Source organism: Anopheles bellator, chromosome 1 (assembly GCF_943735745.2).
Source record: "Anopheles bellator chromosome 1, idAnoBellAS_SP24_06.2, whole genome shotgun sequence".
NCBI classification, from domain to species: domain Eukaryota; kingdom Metazoa; phylum Arthropoda; class Insecta; order Diptera; family Culicidae; genus Anopheles; species Anopheles bellator.
This window is the reverse complement of record NC_071285.1, coordinates 2,766,476-2,786,932: the sequence shown is the minus strand read 5'-3', so window position 1 is coordinate 2,786,932 and position 20,457 is coordinate 2,766,476. Positions and strand designations below refer to the sequence as shown.

At 50.3% G+C, this 20,457-nt stretch overlaps 1 protein-coding gene across 1 annotated transcript; it reads left to right on the top strand.

Annotated features, from left to right (window-relative positions):
• Positions 1 to 389: 389 nt before the first annotated feature.
• LOC131205342 (uncharacterized) lies at positions 390 to 2,714 on the top strand. Its single transcript, XM_058197408.1, has 3 exons — positions 390 to 456; positions 1,272 to 1,465; positions 1,545 to 2,714. The coding sequence occupies exons 1-3, from the start codon at positions 390 to 392 to the stop codon at positions 2,712 to 2,714; spliced, it is 1,431 nt and encodes a 476-aa protein (XP_058053391.1).
• The last annotated feature ends 17,743 nt before the right edge of the window (positions 2,715 to 20,457 follow it).

Here is a 20,457-nt window from a genome sequence, read left to right as displayed (position 1 = left end):
GATGGACGCGATGGACGCGATGGACCGGATGTGAGCTCTCAACCCTGACGGCGCTTATCATCGGCCCGGACTCGGGAGTTCATATCATATTTTTGGGCCGGGCGATGAATGAGTGCAAAAATTTTGTACGTGGTCCCCGAGGCGGCCACGATTCAATTAGTCACAGCATGATAACGCACGCTCGGCGTCGTCGTGTCACGGGCCGAAAGAGTATCGTAAACAATGGCGCGTCGCCGTTCAGTGTCAATCGGGCTGGCCTACGGGAAACAGCCAGCGTCCGGACGGCGCAGATAACCAGATACTACGACGCAGAGTGTAGAAAGTGTGATTGACGTGACTTCGCGTTCTTCGATAGTTCTTCCAGACGCGCCATCCCAGGGAGCTGCAGGATGGGTTGCACCGAATGGATGGAAATGAACCAGAAAAACAAACCCCAGAGCAACGCGCTCGGCTCAGGTGTGTGTCGCGGTCTAGATGCAAACCCCTTAGCCCTCTAAGTCTGGCAGAGCTCGTACGACGAGATAAGCGCCCGATCGACTTCAAGTGGTCCGGAGGAGTTTGTTGCAAGGAGAGTGTCGCTATCGTTTGGAGAGTGTGGTTATCGCAGCAGCAAACGGCAGTTATCACACTTCCTGCGTGGGCAGCCGATAGGATTGTTCCCTTCCCGGGTCGCACTGATATTTACAGCACTAGGTCCATGGTTCGTTTGGCTCGTGTTTGGCCAACACGAGGCGAGATGATTACGTACGTCGTCGTCGTCGCACTTTTAGTATGTCTCTGACTAACCCCTAGCGCTGTCCAAAGATCACGACGGTTGTTTACAAACAACCGCGTGAGTTCTATAGGGTGGGGTCCTTCTAGTTCCTTCTTCATTTTCGCAGAAAAATTGACACTAAACAGCGCACTCGCTTTGAGTGTATTGGCTTCTCTTGCTCGACTTCAGCTTGAGTGAAAGACTCACGTTTTTGGAAACAGGCTTTCAATTTTTCCCAATTCCCGTTACGTAAATGTCAAAGTTTGTCCTGAACGTCAGAATGAAGATTTTTCTCTTCTTCTTGTTGGACAACAACCGCTGAGCGGTCTTGGTTTCTTTTGCACGACTCCGTGTTGAAGACTCACCGCTTTGGAAATTAAATTCCAGAATGCAAGGGCAAGAATGAAGAATGATGTTTGACGTTTGACAAAAGTCAAGTAATCGGCAGTTCCAAACACTGAGATCCCTAGTTAACCGCCTGCGACTGCGGGGAATCTGTCTTTCTTCCGTTCGACAGGGATACTGACGTTACTGACCACGTCCTCGTATCTGGCGGCCACGCTCTACCCAAGCTACCGGCGTCAGGAATGGGCGTTCGGGCACTCGAAATCGGCCGTCATGGCCACGCTGCTACTGTTCCATGCCACCGCCGTCGTTGGGCTGCTGGCCGCATACTTCCTGCTCGAGCGGTACCCCAAGCGACAGATCAATGTAAGTCAAACCGAACCCACTCCACCGCCTGGTGCTAAGGATCACTCGATCTCCTCGATCTCCACTCCGTGTTCCGCAGTACGTCATGATTACGCTCGTGACCGTGGCGAGTATCGTGGCGACGGCGGTTCCGCACGACCTGTACGCGATCACCGTCGCCCGGTGTCTGGCCGGGCTCGCCCACGGACTGGCCCTGCCGCTGGTGCTGGTCCACGGTGGGGAAATCTTGCTCAAAGAGCTGCGCGGAGTCATTATGGCCGCGGTGAACTTTTGCATGGTCTGCGGTGTGCTGCTCGGTGCCGTACTCTTCACGGTCGACACGGAACCGCTCGACGCTTACCGGCTGATCGGCATCGTGGGGCTGTGCTACATGCTGACGGCCGCGCTCCTGAACTACTTCGTGTGCTACGAGTCACCCGTGTTCCTGGTGCAGCGGAAGTGCGATGCTGACGCGATCCGGAGCATGATGAAGCTGCGGAACGAGTCGAGCGAGACGTGGCAGATACGGAACGAGCTGACCGAGATCAAGACGATGCTCTCGGAGGACGAACTCACGTCGACGTCCATCTTCCGGGATGGCAACCTACGGCCACTGGTGCTCCTGGCGATGGCCAAGGTAGCGTCCGTGCTGTCGTTCAACTACGCCGTCAACTCAATCAAGGTACGCACCATCGACCGAGAGCTCGACGCGGACAGCTTCAGCATCGCCACCGTCGTCCTGCTGTCGATCCGATCGTGCATCGGGCTGGCCGGTATCTTCGCGGTCGACCTCGTCGGTCGACGGGCACTGATAGTGGTTTCGTGCGTTTCCACCGCCATCGCGATGATTGCGATGGCCATCGCCTACCTGGCAACCGATCAGCTGCTCACCGTTGTGGGGATGGCCATTTTCTTCGCCTGCGAAGTAGGTGCCTCACTGGGGCTCACGTTCGTGCCCGATGTCCTGTGCTCGGAAGCGTTCAACACGCGCAAAAAGTCGCTCTCGATCGTGGCGGTCCAGGCGTTGGAGCAGGTCCTGCACGTGATCATCTTCGCCATCACCTTCGACTGGAACTTTACCAATCAGGCCCGGTACGGGGGAACGCTGCTGGTGGCGGGCATCCCGATGCTGGTCGTCGCGTACGCCCTCTACCGGAAGCTCCCGGAAACGACCAAGATGTCGATCCGGCAGGCCCGGATCGAGTTCTACAAGCGGGACGGTATCGTGCTCGGTGGCAGCAAGAACTCGGTCGAAGTGCTCTACGACTGAGATCCCGGCTCTTGGATTTGTTTTCATGTAATAAAATCGTTTATTTATTTGCAAGTCTTATCGCGATCAGTACGTATTACGAATTGGATAGGTCATAAATGGGAAACAATGCCATCAGCAGGATCGCGGGTCTTATCAATCAATTGTCTCGAGGGTCCGCGATAGCGAACCGATAGGTCGGTGTTCCGACTCGCGTGGTCATAGGTTGTCCTCATTCTGGAGGGGCTCTGGTTCGGTCTTCCCGGACCAACCTGTGCCCTATCGGTTCTTATCAGCCTACACACTCTCTGTGAAGAGGTTCGCTTTCACTCGCCATGTCGTCGTCGTCGTCGTTGTCTGAGCACACACCAACTCCTGTCCCGGAGCGGCCGATAGTCAACTTCCTGGGGCCACTAATCATGATCAGCTGACGAAGCCATTAACGGTGGTACAGGCAGCGGCAGGCACTATTTGTGTAACCCACATCGCGGTGCCAGACTGGAGCCGCCAGAGGTCGCCCCGTCAATTAGAATTATGACACCACCATCGGTGCGCGGCGGCGAATCGATTGCTCCAGATGAGAGGACGCGTTTTTTTCGCTTTCGCTCCCCCTACTGGGGCCCCCGTGGTGGCAACAATGTTGGCCCGAGGCCTAAACTAAATCACTCAAGCGGCGCAAAGTGAGACGATAAACAAATGGAGTGCAGTCAACCAGGCGGGGTAAACAACAAGTGCCCCGGTGCCAGTGCGCATGGTGCAGCTCCGTTCGTGTCCAACTCTACCAGGCTGTTCAATAAGTTTTGTGGTTCACAATTTTACGGTTTGATAGTGGTCTCTTTGAACAGCAATACACATGTTCCAGCGAGAATCCGACTTATGAATCCAACCCCTGAAGTATAAAGACTGCAAAATTCGCTTCCACAACTCTAATTATTGATTAAAAACGTACTCCACGCTTGAATTTTTCAAGGTCTGGAAACAGATGGAAGTCACTAAGGGCCAAATCTGGTGAATATGGTGGATAATCCAAAAATTCGATTAATGGATTTTTGCCATTGTTAAAAGGTCGTTCTATTGTCCTGGAGGAAAAGGATTTTTTCTCCTGCAAACCGTGTCTTTTTTACGAATTTTCCGAACTTCTTCAGCTGCTCTAAAAGGTTAGAATAATATTCAGAATTTATTGTTTTAGTAGGTTTGCAAATAAGCCACAAACAAAATTCGTTTCACAATGAGATGCCTAGGGATCTCTCTATTAAATCTCTCGACGTCCTCGAGTCACTCGACGATTTTCCAATACGATATCCTGTATTTTTCCTACGATTTCAGGTGCTGTTACTTTTGGACGTACTTCACGTGAATCGTCTTTAAAACCTGTACGATCACGTCTAACTTAGGCAACCCGTCTTTTTACTCTACCTATTTGAAGGCGAAGAGTTCTTATATACTTTTGATATTTGTTCATAAATTTCGTTTGATTTTAAACCCTCCAAAAATAAAAACAATCAATCTCTGCCCGATTCTTAGCAAAAAAATATTGTAAAAAAATACTGTGACATGTCGATACTAAATGGTGTGTAAAAAAGCATGAATGATATGGAGAGTGAAGAGAGAATGATATCAACATATTAAAAACAAATTGGGCTAGTAACTGCGTCATATAGTATTGAACCGCAAAACTTATGGAACAACCTAGTATAACCCACTTGGGATTGCTGAGCTTTGCATGAAGTAGAAACTGATCCCCCTTGGCCGAGTATTCATTCGTAGAATGTAGATTCCTTTCAGTGCTCCGGAAAAAAGGAGAATTATTTAAAACAAGAACTTAAAAAGAGACAATCTATTGGACAAGACCACAGTCTGTGTTAGGCTTTCAACATCGCGCCATCTATTCAACTCCATCTATTTTCCGTTTGAAGTTCCGCATGGCCGAGACCTCACCGCAACAAGGATCCTCGCCTTGATCGACACATGGCAGCCAAACAGTTGGGCACGCTCGCACTTCCTTCAGCGTTGTTGTGAAATGTAGCCACAACCAGCGCTCCAGCCAGCGTGACCCTTTCAATTCCGGGCCTCAAACGCTGCTGATAACCTCCACCGATAACGGCTGCCAATCGCCACCAACTTCCTACGACAGCATCTCCCGCGAGGCGCGCATGAATAGCGCATTACGGGACACGTGCGCCAGAGAAATGACGCGCGCGATTGATTAATCATCGGCCGGGCACAAGAAATGGAACTGGAAAACGGTCTGTTGTCTGCTCCTTTTTCTTTCTTTTTTTCACGGAAGCGGACTCTTCTTTATCAGGCGCTGGCCACCACGGTCCGCGTGGCCATAAATTTCAATTGATCTATTGTTTATCAATAAGAAACACGGTCGACAATGGGTCTGGCCTGTGTTCGGGTTACAATGTAGCGCACTGTTTCGACAGCTCAATTCGGAGGCGCGCTCTGAATCGGAGTTCGGCTCTCGCCGCGCGTCCCAACTTCGAATTGGTGATCGAAATTTATTGCTACATTGTGTGCGGTTAGAGTGTAAATGGTTATGATAATTTTAATTGCTTTTACAGCATATCTTTCAAGTGGCTGTGGTTATGTTTTCTGTCGGGGTAATGGCCGTACGCAGTGGAGAGCGTCTTCCACATGGCCACATTCGAACGCCAGTTGGAAACAATGTTTTTGGGATTAATTCGGTTCACTCGAGGTTTTGTTTATCTCAGTCTCACTCGAGTCGACAAGATACAATTTAAAACAAATAATGTGAGGGCTTCCAAACGGCTGTCCTAGAACGTAGTCCTCGAAAGAAAATTAGAAGCTTCTTTAATTGCAACACTTGGTAGATCGAATCGTCCCACATTTATTGCCCTTTCTTTCTTTTAAACGGAACGCTACATTGTTTAGTCTGCACTCAGTCCTTTTTAGTACCAAACTTCATCTCAGAAGCAAACGGGGAACAGGGAACCTGGACTGGACAAAATCTTATCTCCTCGTTGTGGCGATCGCATCGCAGAAAGGTTCCCCAGTTTGCCGACAACCCTGGAGCAGAATCCAAACGAACCACACCCAACGGAAAACGGACGGGACAACGGAGTTTAACGAAAACCTCAAGGGCAGCCCAACCGGCTGCTGCCACCGTCGCCGACCCATTGCATCATTTGTATGCGGATAACGATCGGCACGAATTTTCGAGGAAGCCCAGACGTTGGTCCCAGACGCGGCCCGGCCAAGATGTCATAACGACGAAACCGCTATGACCGCGGTCAACCCGCGGCCAACAGCCAAGGCGAACATATCTCGGTGCTCTCGTCTGGCCCGGACCGAAGCAAAACAATTTTCAATTTTATGTTTCTTTCATGTGGTCCGCGTACAATGTCGCGCTTAGTGCTGCGTCCACTGCGGACAGCAGCCGCCACATAAACATGCACGCGGTGCGCATGCGCGTGAAGAGTGTTGTGTGCTCCCGAAAAAACAAAAACGTGTTTGATTACCCAACAGCAACACGGCCGAGGGGGGCTCTGGGGTTGACCGCAGCATAAACCGAGGACCGAACGATGCGCATCGAATCGCCGGGGGACGCCCGAAAAAAAAACAACCTCGCGAAACACGTTCGCGTCCGATCCGCGACTTTGTTTCGATTTTTGAATTTTCCGTTCGCCTCCCGATCGGTCGTCGTCGTCGTCGTTGGTGGTGGGTCCGATTACGCCCGGCCGTGCTTTTGTTTGGCTCACATTTCTGCGCACGAAACGTAAATAGTTGCAGTTTCCGACTTTTCGCACACAGCGGGCCGGCGGTCAGAAGGCCGGCGGGTTCACCGTTGTGGTCCGCTAAATGAATAGCGGCGATTGTTGGTTGGCGAAACATTCTGCACTGCACCCGGGCGAGTGGAGCAACTTTGCCCAGGGGAACTGGCCACGGAAGTGAGGATACCACACACGCGGGCACTTGGCTTTCGGGTAGTTTGGCCACAGTGTAGCAGTTTGTTCGGTTAACCGTTTATGGGATTCGGAAACCAAGTGCAACGGATTGCATGAAAAGAGTACTCTTTGAGTTAGTTCCTCCGACAAAATGCTACACACTTCACAGGGGAACATATCCCAAAAGGCACTACTCGACTCAAAAACGCCTAAAGGTATGCAATAAGAATCTAGAAAATCTCTTTTTGCTATGCGATCCTAGAATCTGAGCTAGAATTGAATTCGTCACTAATAAGGACCTTCAAATAGCCTTCCCTACCTGTAGGCTCGAAAGCGGCAAGGCGAAACAATGCATTCTGCAAATTGTGTACCGTCAGAAACAACTTTGACATTTACGAAATGGAACTCCTTACAGAAAATTGGCAAAAATTTCGAAAGGTTGAAACACAAACAGAACTCACGTCGTGCAAGAGAAGCCAAGACACCCCTACAACGAGTGGTTGTTTAGTGCGGATTTTTATCTTTTATTCTCCAAAAAATAGGTGAATAGGTTCTCCGGTGTATTCGAAGCTGAAAGCATGGACGACATTTGGTTTCAATAGGACGGCGCTACGTGCCATACAGCGACAGCCACAATCGATATTTTACGCCCCATCTTCGGAATCCAAACACTAGTTGGAGCATCCTTACATACAGAGATATAGTCGAAGTGACAAGCCATGCATCGGTACTAATTCGAAAAGTGATTAACTTCACTCCACCCCGAACAGCATAAGACGAGCCAACCCGAGCTGTGTTCCGATGTAAGAAACCGATGTAAACACCGGCCAAGACGGACCCTAGGCCGTAGGCCAACGAGCGTCGATTTGAATGTTCACAATCCATATTCATGATCCAGCCATCTTTTATGCTCTCCTTTTACGATGCGCCCCTCCGCCCGGCCATCATAAGCCCGTTAGCATCAAAGCGAATGGGTATTCATCGAGAGTGAAACGCGGTGCGGCGGTGCGGCGCGGCCACTCGGTAAAACCCTGGGTTCTTTTTATTTTTATTCGGAAAAAGGATAAAAGTAGACGAGCGAGCGCCGTTTGCATGACAATGCGCTGAAATCTTCATCCCGCGTGTTGCGTGGGATTGCGTCTGCGGTTGTGACGATCCGGGTGTGTTACGAAAGTCCCGGTCCCTTTTGATTGACCTGAATCATCACCAAGAATCGGGCGAAGATCGGGCGGGGTTCTGCGATGCGCTGCGACATTCACTTTCCGCGTTGATTGCTTTCCTCATCGCCCTCAGTCTGTCAGCGGCCGGGCGTACCCCATTTTCCGCGGATTTCTCGTGGCTGCAAAAGCACCGCAATTGGCACTGGCCGGGGCCCATTATGGGGAACCGGGAACCGCGGGCGAATGAGTTTATTAACTTCATCACGACGCGATGCGATCTCGACGACGACGACGACGACGACGGCGAGCGGGAGGCTAATATCTGCGCCACGTTGAATGTTAGTTTTTATTTCATTTAACTCACCCGCCCTCGGGGGCCGCCCGGGGGCGAATGATGTGTTTGATTGAAAGTGCAACAGCGCTCGAGCCGCGTGCGCCAAACGAGCACGTTTATGTGATGCCCCGGTGATGCCGGCGATGCGATGAGTCAGATGCTCGCTCACCCGCCTGGAGGCGAAAGTGGTTTCCTCCTACTCCGTAGGTCCCGCGAGGTGATTATGATCGCAATTGCGCGGCAACGCTCCATTCCAGCTTCAGGCGGCTTCAGATGGCCCCTTGACGAGGCCGCATGAAAGTGCTCGATCCTAAACAGATGTCATCTGTTTCTTGGGCCCTTTGGGGCCCAGTCTTTCGGCACTTACGGAAGGACCAACAGGGTTGAGTTTTTTTTGCGATCATTTCCGAGCCGATTAGCTTTATTTGTTACAGAATTGATAGGATGTGTATAAATTTTGAACGAAAAATTAAACCGATCTCGATAACCAATGAACAGAAAGATTATTTGACCGGCTACGGACTCTACCCTATTTGAGTCTGAGATCGTTACTGATCACCTTCTTAACAGACTTTAAGTTCACAACTTGATCCCGCTCGAAAACATTGCCCTTTTCAGTGCTTTTATCATATTGTAAGAGGTTTGCTCTCTTAAGCTGAATGAGTTATGCTAATCATGTTCGGAGCAGAATATGTTTATTTTTTACAGAATTTATAGAATTTATGTAAATTTTGATCGATCGATCACTCGCATAGTCGCTCTACGACGCTCTGGTCCTTACTGAGACCTCCAGCACTATTTCTTTTAGGTGTATAGACGCATCCTGGCGTCCTGATCGACGTCAATTCGATCCTATTTTATTCTACTCTAGGATCTACTCTAGGATCTAAGCTAGGATCTACAGGATCACCCAGTAATATGGCCAATTTACATAATAAATAGCCAAATAAATATTAGCCAAGGATTGTCGAATAGAGAAGCTAATAGATCCGACTGGCGCGGTCTGATGGTTGACCAAATTTCCCGAATGCTGTGACCTAACTGAGCTGAGAACAAATTACTCACCCGATCGTTCCCGCCTTTGCTCCTTTCGCGTCGGTTCCGCACGCCGGTGGCTTTTTACCCGCCACCGGGATTCCCATTCATCCGCGCGGACAAAAACGAAACACAGACCAACCTTGACATAAGAAGCGCACGCACAGGCACAAGTGCCAACATCCGGCCAATAATTACTCTCGCAATAAATTAGTGGAGGCCTTTTAGGGTCCGGGTTCGTTTTTTTTCGTGTCCCGCGTGAACCGCCGCATGGGGTCCTCCGCGAAACATACGCATTCACTTACGCTACGGGACGGATGCTCAGCTTCAGAAGTGCGATCGTTATGGGCCTCTCGGCGAATGTGTTTCCCCCTTACCATTTTGTTTTTCCTTTTCTTCGCGGGCCTTACGGGTCGATCAGGGGCCCATCACTGACGCGATCAGCTAAAAATACTCTGCGACTTGTCGCTACGCAAAGGGCCCCGGGCCACCAGAAACGGTGCACCAGAAACTTTGCAGGAGGCCTCGGCCACGACCACGTGTTCGAGTCGCTGCTCGGTTGGGAAAAGGATTTTCCAGCAACCGGGAGCGCGGGAACACCATTCATGGGAAAATGGTAACGTGGAAAATTCCTTCCAACGGGTCTTCGGGTCTTCGAGGGAGCCGCAAGCCGAGAGGCCAGCATTCCGGGAGCGGAGCGGGCCTGTAAATATGTTTACAAACAGCCTCGGTGCTTAGCGGTGATAATCGTCCGGAGCCGCCGTGGGGAGTGAAGTGCGGTGTTTATGATTTGTTTTAAAAATTCGGTCCATATGGGGTCATTTGTAGTGGAATTGTGTAAACTCATTTATCTTCGCTCTTTCGCTGCTTCTATGTTCAATACTTTTCCTCTTCTCAAGTGAATTGTGAGTTCATTTTCCACCTTAAGGACACTCGCAGGAATCGCATCGTATCTTGATCGACGGAGAACTACTTTCAAAGTGCATTTCGATCCAAAGGCAGCCAATTCCTTCAGGCAGCCAAGAACCTTAACCGCAACCGAGGGCTGTCGAGAAGTCACTTCCGGTTCCGGGGAGTAAAGAAAAGGGTGCGTACGATGGCGAAGCCCTCAGCGAACCTCGTGTAGCCCAGGTACCCTACGGAACGACCGGCGTGACCGCAGCGCACACTTCTCGCGGGAGCCCACGGACTGACTGACGCCGGTAAATTATGGTCGCCGCTGACCTTCGCCTGGCGGGGGTCAAAGGAAGAAATCCGAAACCTTCCGCCTGTGCGATCTGTGACCTTCGATAAGAACCGACTGACCCACTCGCCGTCTCGACCACTGTTCCGAAAATCTGCTGACCAAAAAAAACGAGCGAAAAAAAGGAGAAAATTATTAACGCCGGGACAGGATCTCCGGGGGTAGACCCCTGCGAGGGAACCGTATGGAACCATCGCGCCAGACGCCGGAACGAAGCCGGGGGCCCGTAAAGAGGCTTTCTATGTTCTGGCACCAAGATTTATGGTGATGATGTTCGGAGGAGATAAAACGGTTAAGTCTCGGGCCTTCCAGCAGCCCGAACCAGGGGACCAATAGGCGCACCCGCAGCAGCGGGCCTGACGCCCGGAGCAGAGAGCGTCCAAATCGACACCGAAAAACCCGCCGGTGGTGTGCTGTGCATGTGTAATTTGCAATTTCCTGGCGTCAGTTTTTGTTCCCCCGGGCCCGAAGAATGATCACACTGTTTGGCGGCGGATCTCCCCGGCGGTCGGTTCTTCCTCCATAATTCGGGGTTCGGGTTTTCGGGCTGTGTTTATGTTTCGGCCCGGCGGAGTTCCAGTTTTTATGCTCTCGCACTGGGATGGTCTGGCCTTCGCCGTCTGATGCCCTTTTTCCGGTTTATGCTAAATTTTCTGTCATAAATGGGAACACAGCGACCGACCGGCCGGGCGAGAGAAGAGAATTTTTGGCAGGCAACCCGGGCACCCCCGGGGTGGCCAACATATTGGAACCATATGTGGGATGCAAATTTTTGCGCATTGCCTTTCGGGGTTGCTCCGGGGTCTTTATCCGGGGACCGCAACCGGGCAGATGTGGGAGCATCGGTGGGCATCGGGCGAAAAAGGCGCAAGCGTTCTCGGAAACATGCATCGGGCGTTTTGCTGGCCAAATGGCCTCGAAACATGCAAAGGCACGAAAGGGACGGCTAGAAGAGACTATTCGGGAGCGGTTCGAACCATTGACACATGGTTCTCGGTCAGTCAGTCAGTTCAATACTCATTAATGGTCCCGGGACTAACTATGACAACAACATTTTATCGTGCAAATTCTTCATTATTCATCAAAATAATCTCCTTCAAGTGTAATACAATCATTCGAACGCTTCTGTGACTTTTCAGTTGCTGGTTTGTAGAACGATTTGTCTTTTGACTCAAAATGAGTAGCAATCAAAAATCAGTAGCAGCGATCACTGGATCACTTTTTTCCTGGAGCATCTTTTTGAAATCCGCAAAGAGCCAGTAGTCGCTGGGGGCCAGATCCGGCTTTCTTGGTTATATTTCGAATTACATCAAATTTTGACACATCTTATGTGAAGGTTGGTACTTTTGAACCTTGGTATATAAATGGCATTATTAGCGCCATCTCTACAATAGTCCCAGGACTTATTGAACGATATGTTACCTTCCTATCTTCTAAACTGGGCATTCAACATTGCCGTTACTGTTGATCAGGAACAATCACTGGATCTTGAAGCAAAAAGGCTAAGATGAGTCAAAGACGAACGCAATCTTTCTGTAGTCTAACCACAAAAGAGAATTACCAAGGGGACCATCGAGTTCCATTCTACCCAAACCAGTCAGTTATTTAAATAAATCTCTGTCAAACGAATCACTCGTACAAGAGTGAGTCAAAGAGTGACTCCCTTTTGGGGATTCATTGGCTTCTCTTGCACGACTTTGAGTTGAAAACCCACCACTTTGGCAATTAGTTTTCAATATTTCCCAATTTTCTGCAAGCGCCACAGCGTCCCATTTCGTTAATGTCAAAGTTTTTACTAAATGTTTACAACTTTCAGTTTGAAGTTTGACTTGTTGGGAATCACGTAATCGCTAGTTCCAAAATCCGGAACACTAATCGGATTCACGGCAATGCCAGACAGCTAGCGGCCATTTTCACACCATTAAGCCACCCTTTTGCCGTATCTAAATTTCGCCACATAAAACACCTTCCACCGCGCGTCTTCTCGGCCAGAAAGTGAATTCAATTTGAATATGTGATGATGATTGCTGCTCTCCTTACGCGCCCGGCCGGCCGGCCGGCCTCGCATTAACAGAGATTGGGGGCCTGCTACCGCAAAAGTGAAAGACCGTTTACGGACGGACCGTTTTGTACCGAAAAGTGCCAAACCGAAAAGGTTAATCAAGACAAAAAGAAGCACAAATTACCCCCTCGACAGAGTGCCCGCCGGAGTGTTACGACATCGCGTAATGAGGGGCCAAGGAGATGAAGCACCAAAAAAAAAACTCAGTGCCGGAGCCGCGGGTGACTTGAGAAGCGAAAGGAACTAAAGGAACATGCGCTCCCGTCACCCGCGCTTTATCGGTAAGTGAAAATCGTGGACAATGAAATTTGCCAGCCCGAAATCGGAATTGTTTACACAAGACCGATCCGTGGCCTGAACGAACGCAGAAGCGACGAACCCGACGACTACTGAGGTGTGGCTGAGGCCTGAGCTAAAACAACGCCAACACTCGGCCCCCAGAGAGTGGCCCCGGGCACATCAGTTATTGACCTTTTCCCAAAAAACACAACAATAATGGATGCAACTTCGGAAGTGTCCTCCTAATGTCGTTTCACGCGCTCTACCGGCCGTTGAAGTCTTTCGTTTGGGCCAAGTGGTGGGCATGCGCCATGCAACCGGCTGTGGGCGTGGGCGACACAAGTACGAGACCAATCGGTCGCGGCTTCGGCCCGGCCCGGATGCTACCGTCGGCAACTCCGGCGATAGTGTCATCTGCTAAAAATAAAGGCCGAGGGCGACCCCTTTTCGGGAGCGCACCGGCACTTCGGGTTCGCCGGGAAAAAAAAACGGAACGCTTATGCTTTCTAATTAGGAGCTGATTGGTTTATCACTGTCTACGGGTCCGAGTGGGGCGACCGGTGTCAGTTATGAAGTGGTGCGCGCCGACAGCCGACGGCGCGAAGATGAAATAAACATCTGTTTTTGTATCGCGCCGTGGGAACCGATGACGCTTCCCTCTCGGGATGCCTTTCGTATGCCGGTCGGTGGCATCGGTTGCATCAGGTTGACATGCCGCGCGGGGGGCCAGTGCAGTGCACGGATTAATATATCATGTGTTGAGTCGGGGAGTCTATGGTTGAAAAGTGATAGCTTAACTACTTATTGTCTCACGGAGTATTTTTAGATTTATTATCAAACTTTACAAAATGTTCAAACCTTCCTCATCCATTTTGATTCATTGTTTTATTTTATCAACAGGATGTAAATCAATTGTCGAGCGATGCCGGAAATGATGTCCGCAAAACCGTGGTCCTTTGGTCCTGGTGCAGAGTCAAGGACTGATGGCTGACGGTTGCTGGCCGTCGCTGATTGGCGAGGCTTACCAACGACGTTGAACCTTCGCGCAAGTATCCTTCCTTCGACCTCCTCGACCCGTTACAGCTGCACCGAATGCACCCAAAAGAGAGAGATGAGCAATCCCGGGAAGAGGACCCGAGGAAAATCTTACGTTCCGGGACGGCCACATGTTCGGCTTCAAATGAAAACGCTCTTCCCCTCACCACCAGCCGCACTTGCCCATGACGCCCGCCGCGCATCTGTATGCGGCGGCGGCGGCCGAGCGATGCGTGGGAATTTCAACATGTGCAAGATATTAAGGGGTCTCCCGGGACCCGGGGCGCATAAAGGAGAGCATAAAAAGCAGGCGAAGAAGAACCATCACGGATGGAAAAAAAAAACAGAAACCAAGGAACGTCCTCCGTCCTGCCGCTGAATAGGCGATTTCGGCGTCCTCCGAAGCCATCCTTTCAGTCAGGCCGTGTTATTGTTGTGATGGCACAATCCTTCGTCCTGCGAAGCGTTATGAATCCCGGCCTGGGGCTCGTTAAGGCAGCTTTTTTAGAGTGAGAGAGAGAGTGATTTTAATTGAGAACCACCGACCGGCTCAGGATAAAATCGGGCTGGCAAGGAATGGGCTCGGTTGTTCAAGGTTAGGGCCCGGCCGGGAGCAATCGAATAAGTTTTGGATTTTACGAGCCACAAGACCGTTGACTTGCATTTCTTATTCGTTGATTCCTGATTCCTGATTCCGGCCTCTCTTTCTAACGGCTTTATCTTGCCTCAAATGGCCGTTGAATGTGTCTTTCATTAAACCGGTGGCATTTAATATCATAATTAAAAGGCAACGTCGTGATTGGGGACCAACGCCAACCTAACAAATGTTGGGATGGAATCATTTTGAAACATTAATCCATCCCCGTAACTTCTTCGTGAAAGTAATATTTTAATTTAAGTTACTTTTAGTTAGCTTAAGTTTACGTTCTCTGACTGGGATCTTCGTTTCTGAGGGTCCTGCTTAGAAAATCCACTTAAATGCCGACAAAACGCACAGCCACCAACAGAAACCAAGTTTAATGCGCTTCCGGGTATTGCTCCAGAGCTAACCTGCCCCACCAAAGAGACACACAAAACCCACGGAGACATCACGTTCCATTGCGTCCCACTGGAAACGAGAGTGAAATCATGCTCCGCGTTCAGCCGGGGGTCCCAAAAGCGAAAAGAAATGGTCCGAAAAAAACAGCAAAACGCATCCAGCGGAAGGGAGTCTGGAGCTGGGGCTGTGGAAACATAGTCACGGACATGGTCCGATCAAGACATGATTGGATAATCGCCAATAAATTGATCACCCCTCCCCATCCCCATCGGGACCCCTCGCAGATCCTCGATCGCCTTGTGGAGTGCGTGGCTCTCTCGATCCCCTCTCTCTCTCTCTCTCTTCCCGGGGTCTGCTAGAACCGCGAAGGGAGGGGCTGGTTCCCAATGCAAATTTGCAATCCGCCCAAGATTTTACGGCCGGATAAAACTCCGGCCGGACCCGACGACGACTCCAGATGCATTGGCGGCCCGGGTCCCACCGGGGAGTGAAAGGTATGAACGCACTTCGGCGCGAAGGTGAAAGGGGTCCCTCCCACCACCAACCCAGGGCGAGGAGAACGATAAAACGGCATGCAATAAAGCGACAGCCCTTAATAAGCCCCTCGTATCATTAACGCCATTGATTTACGGTTTAATTTCATCAACCATCAGCATCATCATCATCAGCCGCGGCGGCAGCAGCATGATCATTGCCGGGCGGCCCGAGGTCCATGTTGGCTTCTGTGTAACGCTCCATCTCGCAGCCAGAGGTCGCGCCACGGGACGGGACTCTTGGCGCCACTTGTCACTGATTCATGTCCGACAACGGCGGGCCCGCCGTCCAGGCGGCTGTCCAGGATCCAGGCGTGATCGACGATCAGGACCGGTTCCCGGACCGGACCAAGACTCTTATACAATGATAATTATAATATCTCGGTCTCCCCATCTGTTTATTTGGAGCCAGCTTTCGCCGCAGTCCCGCCCCGGCCGGAGGGCGGCTTCCAGTCCGGTCCGGTGGACGATAAGCAAATGGCAGCAGCCCCGACCGGGTTGGCTGCTCGAAGTCCCGGGCGAATTCGATTTAGCGAGAGAGCCCGCCAGGACAGGACCCGCCCGCCGAGGAAACTTTCTTTTTGCCCCCCACCCCGCGTCTGATCGAGAGATCGATCGATCGATAATCGTTAATTCGTTTGCCGGCCCATGCGGGGAGCCTTCGTGGCCGGCCCGGAGGATCTGCCCCATGCGTAGCCTGGCGTGCTCCGTCTATCATCCGCCGAAGAACGGTCGGCTTCCGAGCCGGCCCCCTGTCCGTTCCGTTTGGGGTGATTTATGAAGAGATGTTTCTGAAAAAAGGGCCACAGAAAGCCGATCGCGGTGCCGAACTCACAGTCCGTTAGATCACGTTGTACTAAGAGTTTGCGAAACAAAGGTCCCTTTAACGGCAACTTAACCTTTTTTTCTATACGGAACGGTCCGGCATGTCTATTACATCAGCACAGGCCAGGGTCTGTTTGAAGTACAGGATCCTTGTGACTTCTACTCCAGAGCTTACCATCTGATAATCTGATCATAATTCCAAAACTTTTATCAACCATGTATTTCTCTAAGCTTTCCTCCCATGAAGATAGGTAGAAGCGTTATAATGATGGGCAATATGTCGATACCCGATGTTGGGTAATGGCAATATGTAACCAACTCTAACGACATCAAAAGTAGGTGATTAGGACACCGCGAAGGAAGGTGTTTGCCCTGCTGATCGACACCGGCTGTCGCACTCGGTCATCCCTTGGGAAACTTGATTGCGTCACGGCGGATCGCTCACTTGCAGGCCACCCTACAAATCGAGCGGCCCAATTTCGGGACCCCAAAAGCGAATGTAAATCGATTCGAGTCGTCGTCCGCGTTCGAGTCCCGTCTCTTTCTAATCGCACCTGACACGCATAAGCCGGGCCCCACCGGGCCGGTCGGGAAGGTTAATTCATTCCGATTCATGTCATTCATCGTCCATTCGGGATCCTGCTTCGGTCACGCTCACGATCGTAACGCCGCACGTGCCAATTACAAAAGCAGAAGCGCACCGAAAGAGCCCCGATTTGATCCACTTATCGGCCGTTGCGTCACACGAGCCGTCCGGTCCGGTGTCGCGTGTCACAAAATCTAGTTCATCCCCGCCCCCGGCCATCATAACCTCAGCACGCACGCGCGTGCGTCGTGACCACGCCGTGACAACTGCACGCGCCATAAATTGCACGCCCGATGGATGGGCCGGACAGTGACAGTGAAGTGTAATTTCTGTGCGTCGGAAATTGCCATTTCGCGATCGGTCGCACTCGATCGCCATTTTAATTGACATTTCTGTTTTTTAACATCCCCCCCCGCGGCCCCACCTTTGATTGACAGAGCTGTGCGGAGGGTGTGGGCTGTGAATAAACAAATCGGCCAATGTGAGGCCAACCGTAAGTTTCAATTGGAGCGAAAGTGAAATGGAAGCAAAAATTCGAACTCGAACAAATGCGGGCAGAAAATTAAAACGAGAGAAAAAAAAACGCGGATCGGATCGATCTAATCCTTTGATCGGTCACGGGGCGCTTGCGACACGCGACGAATCGAATTAAAGCAGGGTAAAAACGCAAGTCAAAGGCAAGACGGAGTCCCTGCCCAAAGAGTCTAAAGACCGATCCGATCATCAAAGTGCCTTACGAAAATGATCCGCAGGAGTGATCGACTGTCCGGCGTGGCAACCATAAAGGGGTTCCACCTCGACCGCTCGCCGGTGCACTTTCGCGGGCCCAAGCCTGGCCGAGATGCGGAAATTTCTGCGGACCATATTGCGGCCCACGTCAGCGAGCGTCACACGCGTGTGACACAACCTGGCCCGGTGTTTGCGCAATCCGCAATCGGCGCCTCCGTAAAGCTTCACGTGCGGGGGCTCAATTGCTGGCTCAAGCTGACCACTATAGCGTTTGGCTGGGTGCATTTGGAAAGTGCATATGTTCGCTTCGATGCGCCACGCTTTCCGTTTGGCGTAACGGGCCGAGCGTGAGCGTCTGATGTTTCAGCGTCTTCAATGGGGCTAGGGGCACACTCGCGAAAAGTCCCATTTCCTTCTCAACCGCCGCTCAACTAGAACTGTAAAGCCCAGATCAAACCCAATTCCTAGATTTAAAATGCGTGACAGAATTGGGTAATGGAAATTCGATCGTGCGATCGTTTGTGATGAAACCGAAACCGTTTGGAAGAAACGATTAAATTCCCTGCGATTAAATTAAGTCTTCCTTCTACCTCAAAGTTTGTACTTTGCCATCATCAGTATCGTCCAGATGACCGCCTCGGACCCTTTGGCCACAGTCGATTCTAAAAAGATAATTTTCAGTTATCTTTTTTGCACATTTCCGGAACGGTACCTCGGCATTAAATCGAGCGAATGTTATTCTTCGAATGCTCCAAAACGGACGGTGTCAAATCGCGTGATCTTGGTGGCCAATTGACGTCACCAAAACGCGAAATTATTAATTAGTTCTCGCGCAAGAGATTGTGTGGCTTGCTGAAACCACCTGCCTTCTAAGTCCATATCTTCAATTACAGGCCAAAAGGGTTGTTATCATCGAGGTGGTATCGCTCGGAATTGACGGTAGTGATCCTCCCTTCGTCGTTTTCGAATAAAAATAGGCTAAATTAGTCACCATACAATACTCTTTTCTGGATGTAATGCCCGCTCTTCGATCGACTGATGGTTTTCAGAGGAATACAGGTCACTAATAATTTTAACACGTTGTTATGTTGTTCATCGAACCAGTTTTGAAAATGGCAGACATTTAACTGAAATTGAAGATGAATGTTAGACCATTATAGCTCAAAGCCTCCATAATACAAAAGAAAGAAAAAACTTCAATGTTTCTCCTGTTTCAACGATGTTCTTTGTTGTTAACTATCGTTCTTTTTTCATTTGGTTGAAATAAAATAATGGCTGAATATTTTTCGATGCTGAAGCATTTATTTGAAAGGGTAAAAGGTTCTTAAAGTTTATGTATAAAATACAATTTCGGTGGCAGAAAATTTGGAAAGATAAAAAAATTATTTCCAAAGTGGTAGGTCGTCGAATAATTTGTCAAAAGCACATTTCGTTGAAGATCATTTCCACCTCTGTGGCTATGTTAATAAGGAGTGTTTTGGTTCGGAAAATCCACACACCGTGCAAGAGAAGCCAATGCATCCACAACGAGTTTGGTGCGGAATTGTGGCTGACTGGTTCTTCGGTGTAATTGAAGCTGAGAACTTGAACGGCATTTGGTTTCAACCGGACGGCACTACGTGCCATACAACGACAGTCACAATCGATATTTATGTTAAGCGAACAAACCTTGGCGAACCACAACAACAACTATTGACAACCTCAAGAGGCAAATTCAAGTTGCTATTGACGAAATAGGACCAGATACAATCTGTAATGTACTCAAAAATAGGTCGACCAAATGAACCAGTGCCAAGCCAATCGTGGTAAACATTTCAAAAACATTGTTTTACATAAAACAATTACAAGAATTAACTTTTCAAATAAAATTCCAAGCATCGAAAAATATTCAGCTGTTTTTTTTATAACCAAATGCTGACCCTGTATCAAGGGTCTATGATGATCACTTCAACGTTTTTCCTACCTCAACGATCAGTCCTTTTTCTTTGGTGCCGTCCAATTATCAATAAAAGCTTCAGTTCAATGATCCCAAAATTCTATAGTGTTCCCAGGAACAAACATTCCCATCTCATTCAATTCTTCTTGCAATTTGATGTGTTATGGTTTTAAAATTAATTTAATTCATTTTCCTAATTCTATTCCCGAACAGTATATTGTTAAACTGCAAGCCGATTCTGGAATGTGGATGTGGGTGCATTGGACCCCGGTGAGGGCCACTGGCTACCTTCCGGATGACAGGACACTCTTCGAAGCCTTGCCCGAGGAGAAAGACCCGAAGCCGACTCGCTGTGCACACTTTCGGCGCACAATAGCGCAAACAACGGCGTCGGCCAACGGCCGCCCTCCAAGATGCGACAACGTCCTTTGGCGCGCAGTTTCCGCTGCTTGCGCACAGCGCAGCGAGGTGCACAGACATATCGCACCCACCACCCATCGGGGTTGATTGTTGTGTGTTTATCCAGCAGTGGGCGAAAAGATGGCACACCTACACACATACACGGGCGCTGTCACTGTCACTGTCAACCCTTGATGGTCGCCAGACCCAGACCGCACCGAGCCGAGCCGGGCAGAGCTCGATTGTCTTACGCGATGCACATATGCACCTTCGGCGGCCGGCTGCATCCATAATTGCGCTCCCGCCACGGCCACGGTTCATTCTCCTGCCCGTGTGCGTGCCTGTGTTGGCGTTTACCGTTTTTATTAACACCACCGTCTGGTCCGCCCGCTCCGCGTGTGTTTGCTCATTTGTTTGTTTATTTGTTCGCGGTGCCGCGTCGATGCCCGCCAAAGCCGGAGCCGGAGCGCGGATTCGCGGTGGCGTGGAGATCCGCGGCGAACGGCGACGCTTTCTGGTCGATGCCATTTCACATCTTTCGATGAGAATTTGCTAAGTTCAATGGCATTTGCGCGGCGCAAGACGCGGCCCCTCCACACGCAAACACTTTGCGCTTCTTGGGCGTTAGGAACTTTGCCGTTAAAGTTTTGAAATCTGC